The 8923-nt window shown below is 34.0% G+C and overlaps 1 protein-coding gene across 1 annotated transcript; it reads right to left on the minus strand.

Moving 5' to 3' along the window:
* Window positions 1-2506: 2506 nt before the first annotated feature.
* On the minus strand, window positions 2507-8701 carry LOC120071263 (uncharacterized). The gene is made up of 6 exons (XM_039023428.2): window positions 8102-8701; window positions 6521-6635; window positions 5584-6228; window positions 5274-5382; window positions 4435-4492; window positions 2507-2848 (listed from the first exon to the last, which is right to left on the minus strand). The coding sequence occupies exons 1-5, from the start codon at window positions 8182-8184 to the stop codon at window positions 4467-4469; spliced, it is 978 nt and encodes a 325-aa protein (XP_038879356.1). The 5' UTR covers window positions 8185-8701; the 3' UTR covers window positions 2507-2848; window positions 4435-4466.
* Between the last annotated feature and the right edge of the window lie 222 nt (window positions 8702-8923).

Raw genomic sequence — 8923 nt, forward strand, 5'->3', positions numbered from 1 at the left:
TTCCTCTAGAGTTCTCATTCAACGATTCTCCACTCTGCAATTGTTAAAGTTTATTAACGTCTAGCAAAGGAAAAAAAAAATCAATAAGCACTCTAATCATACTTAATTTGAGTTTAAAACATGCTTCAAAGTAACTTTTACATAAGATGGTTTGCTAAATACAATACCTTTGAAGTATCCTCTTCAAGTCCAGTTGAGTTCCACGTGAAAGTGCTTCAATCTTTAAGTAGACAACCACCAAGATCTTCTCTACTATTCTCTTGCAAGGATTGTGTGGTGGAAACACTAAATTGAGCTGGAAGTGTATCAAATATGAAGAGGGTTTGGTGATTTCTGCAGAGTTTCTTTTGAAGCTCTTGTAAGCATGAATCATAATTCATTTCAGCACTTCAATTTATAGAGCTTTCATTATGCAAATTCATTGCTTGCATGTAGGGCAGCTCCTACTTCATGGAGAAAATGGAGTTGTGAATAAGTTAAATACATAATGGAGATTTCCTACATTTTGGAAATCTCCACTTTGAAAAAAAAAATTCAAAAGGTTTTTCCAAAAATAATTTCTAAAACCATTTTTTTATATTAAACTTATTTAGTTTTATAAAAATTAACTCAATTAATTAATTTTTAAATGAAACTAATTAATTAAACCTTTTAATTAATTTTATTAATTTAATATCAAATATTAAATTAATAATGAAATTAATATTATACAATTAATATTTAAATCATATTTTAAACATAAATCATTTCTCCAATTTCGTTTAATTTCGATAAAATTAAACATTTTAATTGTATCAAATACAATAAGTAGAAACCTTAATTGAATTTGAACATTTCCAATTTTAAACCCTAATTTCAAATCTTTTCAAGATTACTTAATTTACTAATCCTAATTACGAGCTAGTAGAGGGACCTTATGGACCTACAAATCATGAGCTCCAACGGCTTGTAATTAATCGGTTAAACTCTTTAAACCAAATTAATTACTATTCGTTAACTACCAAAACATTCCACTATAGCTCGATAGTTGCACTCTCCTCACTGTAGATACATTTCTGTCCATTTTAACCATAATCGGTAAATCAATCCTTCACATGTCGTTCATATTTACAGTTGGATCAAAGATTACTATTCTACCCCTGTAAATACATCTTGCTCCTTAAGCTCCCATTGATCCTCCATTGTATAATTGATTTATAGTCCAACTTATAAAGCATAACCCTCTCTTCCATGAGAAGGTGGGGCCCCGTTGTTCAAGACAAGGCATCAGCGCTTAAGAGAACAACCCATATGCTAACCCTAAATCGGGTAGGAATGAATTCCATATTGCAAGGCTATGTCCCCAGCTATCTGTCCGGTCTTATCCCTAGAATGTGAGGCTTATTGAGCAGTGTTGTTGGACTACTCTCACCTATGCAGATCAAAGGATAATCCCGAATAAACAGGAGTTCATAGTTGGCTCAGGACTAAGATCGAGCAACCCTAGGTCATTGAATTTGAGATAGTCAGTTTTAACAGTAAACAGTTGTTATAAAGAAAAGTGACTATTTCGAGGTCCGATCTTATGCAAATTCATTACATAGGATACTCCCACTCACATGTCTCTACATGAATGAGTTTTGGATCACATCATTTGTATCGGTATACAAAATGGGTCGCATTCAATAGTGTCACTAGGATGAGGTACCCAATCTCATCCATATACTCGTAGACCATTTTGGCTACATACTAAAACTTGATCAACTTTTATGTCGCCATATAAAGTTAAAGTATTCATGCTATATTCATGGATTCGTTTATTGGATTTTCGTAGAATGATGCAATATCAATAGTAATTTATTGAATAAAAAACTCAATGACATTTTTATTGATAAATAGAACATGTTAACAACATTTACGAACTATGAGTTCAGGCCATTCCCAACAACAATGTCACCGTATGGCATTTCTCTTTTCCTGAATTCCCCGCATGACACGGTGCTTCTTTGTTACTGAGCAAGGCTCCTTGCGGTCTATTCTTAAAACAAACACCCCTAAGTTAGAAGTTAGAGCCTTTAAACATACGGTTTAATTCTATATCTAATATATCATGTAAAAATAAAAATTCAAGAGGAAAAGAAAAACAGCTAAATTTATGGTTGTTCTATTAGACAGAAGAGTGATTCTAAAACCTCAGTCACTTTCAAAAGTTGTAAACCAACTAAAACAACTACAATATGAAATAAATATATCAAAGGGTACATTCTTTATGAGTCCAACAGAATGTCACGTTTATTAATTATTAATCTCAACACACTATAGTTACATGACCAAATTTGAACTTTTTAATTTATAAAGACTAAATTCTAATCTTCTTCCAATCAATATTATAATTTAACCAATAATATTGTGCTTTTTAAAATTTATTTGAAAAATAGTATAAATATGCCAACCCAACCGAGTTAAATAGTCCAGTCCAGAGAAATAATTTCAAACTATATCGTCAATAAAATTATTTGAGGACGACTTTTCCATGTAACCAAATTATATTTAAAGAGACGATTTTGATAGGACGATCATCAATCTTTTGATTCTTCAAATAATCCCTAGAGAGTGAGTGAGAAACGACAGACCCAATACACAAACCACAATTCCTATAATACATTCTTCAGCAGCCTTATGTTTTAAATGACTGCAGATTTTGCATACATATTGATATTGTGACACTACAATATCTCTAGTCATATCCTAATTCTTGCTGCCTTTTAACATTTTTCATAGCAACAAAAATAAAATTGGCCTGCTTCAATCCTCTGGAAACAACACCTTCACTTCTCCAGAGCTTTGAGATCTATATCTGTTGTAACCACTGCATACAAAAGAAAAACCTAATTCAGAAGTCTTTCAAATAGTAAAATTTTGGAAGTTGATCAAAAGTATACAATCAACCGAGATCCAACATCACCAGGGATAGGTTATGAGTCATTCGATATGTAAGATGAACAATGCCGTTTCTTTCAAAGGAAATATGAGCTTATGGAATTGGCAGATGACGAAGAATGGCTAGGTATCACGTTTTAAGTCTCACTAACAACATTTATTAATTGGAGCTCATGATGACCACATATCTAGAATATTAAACATCCTAAATTCTAAAGAATGGAATGTCCCAAAGTTATATAACCATAGCAGTTTGAAGAGACATACTCAAATTGACCCGAACTCTACTATATGAAGATATATTGTAAAAATGAAGTCTAAACAACTAAAGAGTTGAAGCAAATAAAATTCATACTAAAAAACTAGGGGAATAAGACAAAACAGAGGCCTGGATTGGGCTCAGTCCCAATAGAGTACCCAAGATTTGTCATTAGTCCAGCAGCAGGTACATTTCCAAAATGATAAGGTGCTTAGTTACAATTTTAGAGAAGGGTTTAACAAAGGCCTTCCCACTGAGAACCACAAATGGTTTGAGAAATTACAAGAACATATAAGAGACACTTAAGAGTGGTGAAAGAACGTAACTAACCTTCATCCAAACATGCATATATAATAATAAATGCTCCAATTAAAAAAATATATTTTTTCTTTCAAAGGAAAGTCCTAAACTAACCTTGCTCATGGAATATTCTCATCAAGAAAAAATAAAAATATTTTTCAAAAGACAAGTCAAATGCATACTAAATAGTCAAAAGCAGCGGACTAAGTGTTTGCTTGGATTGACTGGATAAAAAAATGTTTTTCGAAAAAGTCAATTTTATTAAAACTCTTTTGATAAAAACTGTTTAAAATAAACTTTGACAGTGTTTAAGAAGCTATTTTCAGTGGACCAAAACACTTCAAATTTTTTCCAAAATAACTTATTTTCAAAATTAGACACTTTAAAAGTTAATCCAAACACACCCTTAAACTTTCAAATTTCCAAAATGGGATTATTTTCAAATTTCAAATTTCCAGAAAAGAGAGTTCGATTTCTGATTGTTCCAAACAAGAAAAAGTTGATGGGAAGCTTTCAGAAAAAAATCCATTTTAAGAACATTTTGCGAGCACTAACTTCTTAGTGGTGGTGGACCCTAAAATCCTTCCCAAATCCCAAGGAAACTAAAAGAAACCAGTATCTTTTTTCTCCCTTCTGATCCTTCAGGAACAAGATTTCTCCTATTTAACTATTTAAGAAAATAGAAGTTCAAAGTTGTCATATACTAATAGCAATAGTCATTCGCTTCGTAATTCTGTTTTTTTCACAAAAGTTTGCTTCAGCCGAAGGCCTATACTTGAAAGACATCAAAGGAATAGTTGTTCACTTTGTAATTGATCATCCCAGTAATTGATGACCCCATTAAACTTCCAGGAAAATCCCCAACGGTGGCAATGCACTGTCGTAATACCAACTGAAAGCCTTTATACCGTTTGCAACTCAAATAACAAGAAAAGTATTTAAACAGAAAGATGTACCTGCTATATTGTAGATGTCTCATACAGGAATGTCAAGTTGAATAAAGTACAAAGGGCACTGCAACAAGGGGGGAAAACCAGATAAGAAAAATACCACAACAGAGCACATAAATTAGTTCATGCAACTACAATTAAATTAAGGTCGTCTGAATTTCATATTATATTTCTTAAAAACTTTCTACGGATACTTTTAAAATAAAGAACAACATATGAATTTTCAAATTTACAAGGTCCATAATGGCGTTTAAAAGGTAAATAAGAGACGCATAAAATTTAAATTCACTCTAAACCAGAAAAGAAGAAATAACAAAAAGTCACCCAATTGGGCAAGTCCAAGCCGAGGTCATCTGAATTTTTTTCTTACAAATGTGTTAATAGTTGGTAGTAAAGATAAATGGCTAGAAAAATGGCAAAGTTGATCCCTGACAGAACTGTCCTTTAATCTTTTCCCCAAATATAAGCAAAATATCCTACATGAACTGAATAGAAATGTTCTACCGTGATATCAAAATGCATTGCACCAAAAGTTATCTGAAATTCATTTAGTTCGACTCTCATATATTTAGAACTCAATGACACATTTGTACAACCTATAGAACATATAGTATTCAAGTAGGTTGTATCCGACTCCCATATCTCAAGCATGAGAAAAGCAATCTAGTATGATATCATGATTTTTTTAGTACCACGAGGAAACTCAACGCATCCCTTCAAAGATTTTTCTCACATACATTATACAAGTTACAAATTTATATGCTTATTAACAGTATATCATTTCACCATCCTCACTATGTCAATTAGACTCCTCAACTTTCAAGATGCATGCTCTAACTTCTTACCCAATAAAAAAATAGTTAACATCAGAGCAAGTGTAAGTTGAACTGAGCAACCACGCTGCAGATTCCTTGGACTCTGGAATTGCCTGCAAACCGATAACCTAGCAAAGAGCTGGCAAACCAAAATATGAATATCTATAAGAGTTTAGAGATTTTCTAATCACAGTCACATTCAAATAAAACACATGGGTGTTGTTCCCAATGGTGAAACAATAGTTGTGTTCGCTTTTCATGCTTGTGAAAGTTCGCTATTTAGTATTTACTTCCATGGTAAAGTGCAATGTTACTTTTCCAGAAGCAAGAAAAAGTTCACCTGATTGCATACATGACCAGCAATCTTTGCTGGAAGAAACTCCCGTCTAGTTTGCCTCCAGAGGATTGTTCTTGATCCTTTTTCTTTAGGCGTGGGCTCAACCGTTGCCATCGGGTTTCTCCATTCATCCTCATCAGGAATAACAATTGTCAATGAATCAAAGTTTGGTGAACTCCACACTCTTCTACCATTGGTTGTCCTCTCAGTATGACATAAAACATCATCCCTCGAACGTGAAATTTCATTATCTTGAAGTTTCATGACAAACTGAGCATTTTGAATATCCTCAACTTTATCGCCAATATCTAGGCTGCTGTGGTTACTGCTTGCTTCTCGTCTTCTATTACAAGTCTCATGAATAGATTCTTCAAAAGAAGGTACAGGTTCTGAATTTTCATCTCTTGGACCTCGTATGGTAGGTGTTGTCCCAGAGAGAAATGCAGCTAAATCATCACATTCTTCCTCATTAAGGTTTACCCATTTAAGGGGTTGCTTGCCTTCCTCAATAAAATATTCACGTAATGATGCCTCGACGCAGAATATCTGGTTTTCAATGGCATCAATAAATTGTCTATGTCTTTCCAGCTTAGTACCATCCACATGTTTTCTATAGCTCATCCTTATAGCCTTCTCAAATTCTTCCAACTAAACTTGCATCCAGAAATGACATGCATAAGTATTCTATTAAGTATTCTATTAATGCAAAAAAGTTCAAAGACTAAGACATTGAAGGAGAAAACCAAACTCTATCACTTAATTGGAGTGGCATACAGAATAATAAAAATTAAGAAACAAATCGCTAAATATAAGGGCAGATAAACATAAACCTAACAAAAAATAAATTTGTGTCGTAGTTGTCAACAAATGAGGTAGGAATATCTGAGACACTCTACTTTGAAAACAAAAATGAAGTAATTACGTACAGATTATTAGTCACCTGCCATTTGGCTGTTCCCAGAGCAGTTCGCAACTCCCTGGTGAATTCATCCAAATTTTCTACGGTTAACCTTGCTCTTCTCTCTCTCAACCATGCCCTATATGTGGATTCCAATCTGACATTTAAGATAGAAGAAACGTGAGAAAATTCAAAACCATCAGATTTTGATCCTACTTGAAAGAACAAGTATTTAACAACATCAAGATATGATTTTATCTAACAAAGTGCAATTTAAAGAAAGGGATGACCAATATTAGACTCAAGTCACTCAACCTTACAGATGCAGGGAAGATAATTTGAATCATGTTTTGTAATATGCCCTTTCTCATTGAGAGTTTAGAATCGTTTATGGAAGAGTTTGAGTTTGTTTGTTTGTAGTTCAGAGAATTTGAATCATGTATAGTTGAGAATTTTATAGATACAAATATACAGGAAACTTTGATTAAGACAAATGAGAGAATACAGAGACATCCAAAACGTCCATCCAGAGTAGATATTACATAAAAGAACCTTAAAATTTTAAAATCAAAAGTAAAGGATAGTCATGAAAGAAATTTGAATTAAGAGCCACAAGAAGCGTTGAAATATGTCACATCCCAAATATTATCCCCAGCTTTTAACCCCGACGAATGTTCTCCTATCCCTTTCCAACCAAACAAACCATAAAACGCCAAAGAAGTTAACCTCCCAAAGTAAATGGTCTTTCCCTTAAAAAAGAGAATCCTCGACAGACTCCATCATCATTTCCCAAATCTCAATCTCTGAACTACATACAAACTCAAACTCTGTCATGAATGACTCTGAACTCTCAATGAGAAAGGACATACCACGAGACATGATTCAAATTCTCTGCCCTGCATCCGTAAGCACACCATTTCTGGCCTAAAACACCAGATAAGGCTCTCAGCAAAACTTAAATAGTGATAATCCTTCACAAAGCCACTAGCGAATCTGAAAAACCAGATAATCTTTTCTCTCTGTGGGAGTGCACCTCATTTCATCTGCTATCGACATCAAATACCACAGTAGACAGTACCAAGATGAAACACCTTACAGGAAACGGCTCGAACTAGTCTGCAACATATCCAAATGCTTAACCATTCTCCCCTCCAACATTTTGTGCTGATGAAATATCATAATCAAATCATCAGTTTTTACCAAAATCACTATTTTACATCTTCTTTCCCCTTTCCACTTCCTGTCTTCCCTCTCTCAACAACATAACAAACAACGGTTTCAAGGTATAACCCTAAACCTATAAAATCAAAACAAAAACGCATAGAAAAGAATATGCAAGTACAAGGACACCTTTGGCAAACTTATTGGTACAAAAGCCATAAAACCAACGAAAGCTAAGGTGGAAGGAAGGCTTCGTTTATAAGTCAAGACCGTTAATAAATTCTTCACATCGTTGAAAGGGAGAAAAAACCAATATCCGGAATCAACTATCATACCCACGTGATAGAAATTCGAAAAAATGGAGAATTTCACGCACTGAAAACAAATAAAATCAATCAAAAAAGCAGAACAAGAAGTACATGATCAAATCGGCCAAACCCTAGAAGCGAAGACGGAACTCACATGTCAGCCGATTCTTGCACCTCCTCGGCGGCGGAAAAGAAAGCATCCTTCTGCCACAAATCAAAACTCCGTGCAATCGACATCCCAAACCGCAGCACAAATAATTTAAATATATAAACAAGGATAACACAACAAGATCGTAGCTCGTTCAAGACGATGAATCAACCAATCGATCAATGAGAAATCCCAGCGCTGGAAAAAAAAAACAAAAACACAAGAGAAAAAGAGGAAGCAAAATCGTAATCTTCACTCCCTCTTTCCCTCTCCTCTGCTAATCAAATAAAACAGAGAATTGAGAAAGAGAGAGATGTAAAAGCGATTCCGTTCCCCTTTCTCCTTCCTTTTCTTTTGCAGAAATTGCAAGTTTTAAGCCGCTGCATTCCGCCATACCTATATTCCTCCATTATCATGACGTGTAAGCTTCTAATTGGCCATAGATTTCTTGATCTTATTCTGACCGTTTGATCGGCTCTGTGTGCGGTGATGCCCAAATCCATCTGTAAAAAGAAACATCAAACATGGCGTCGGTTGGTGGAGAGGAAATACGACAAGAAAGAAAGATCGAGCTGCCCTATCCGTTCGGGCAGTTTACGGTCAGCTATTTCTCAATTAATTAACCAACTGTATTATATATATTAAATTAATTATCAATATCAGGTTGATCAAATATTCCGATTTTCTTTTTTTGTGTAACAAATTTTATGTCACTGGGGTTCGGTAATGAGTCAGCTATGTAATTATTTAATCATTTTTTTTTTCCTCTCAATTTGGTCGGAAGAAAAACTTTCGTTTAAATTAATAATAAATTACGGAAAAAGAAAC

Source organism: Benincasa hispida, chromosome 2, assembly GCF_027475165.1.
Source record: "Benincasa hispida cultivar pf3 chromosome 2, pf3_genome.v1.1, whole genome shotgun sequence".
NCBI classification, from domain to species: Eukaryota; Viridiplantae; Streptophyta; class Magnoliopsida; order Cucurbitales; family Cucurbitaceae; genus Benincasa; species Benincasa hispida.

Excerpts from the sequence above, each read along its gene's own strand:
- LOC120071263 (XM_039023428.2), bottom strand. The coding sequence starts at position 8,184 with ATGTCGATTGCACGGAGTTTTGATTTGTGGCAGAAGGATGCTTTCTTT. Across the intron at positions 6,636-8,101 it reads GTGCAAGAATCGGCTGACAT|ATTGGAATCCACATATAGGG; the intron begins GTGAGTTCCGTC and ends CTTAAATGTCAG. Across the intron at positions 4,493-5,273 it reads GTTAACTATTTTTTTATTGG|TGCCCTTTGTACTTTATTCA; the intron begins GTAAGAAGTTAG and ends CCCTTGTTGCAG.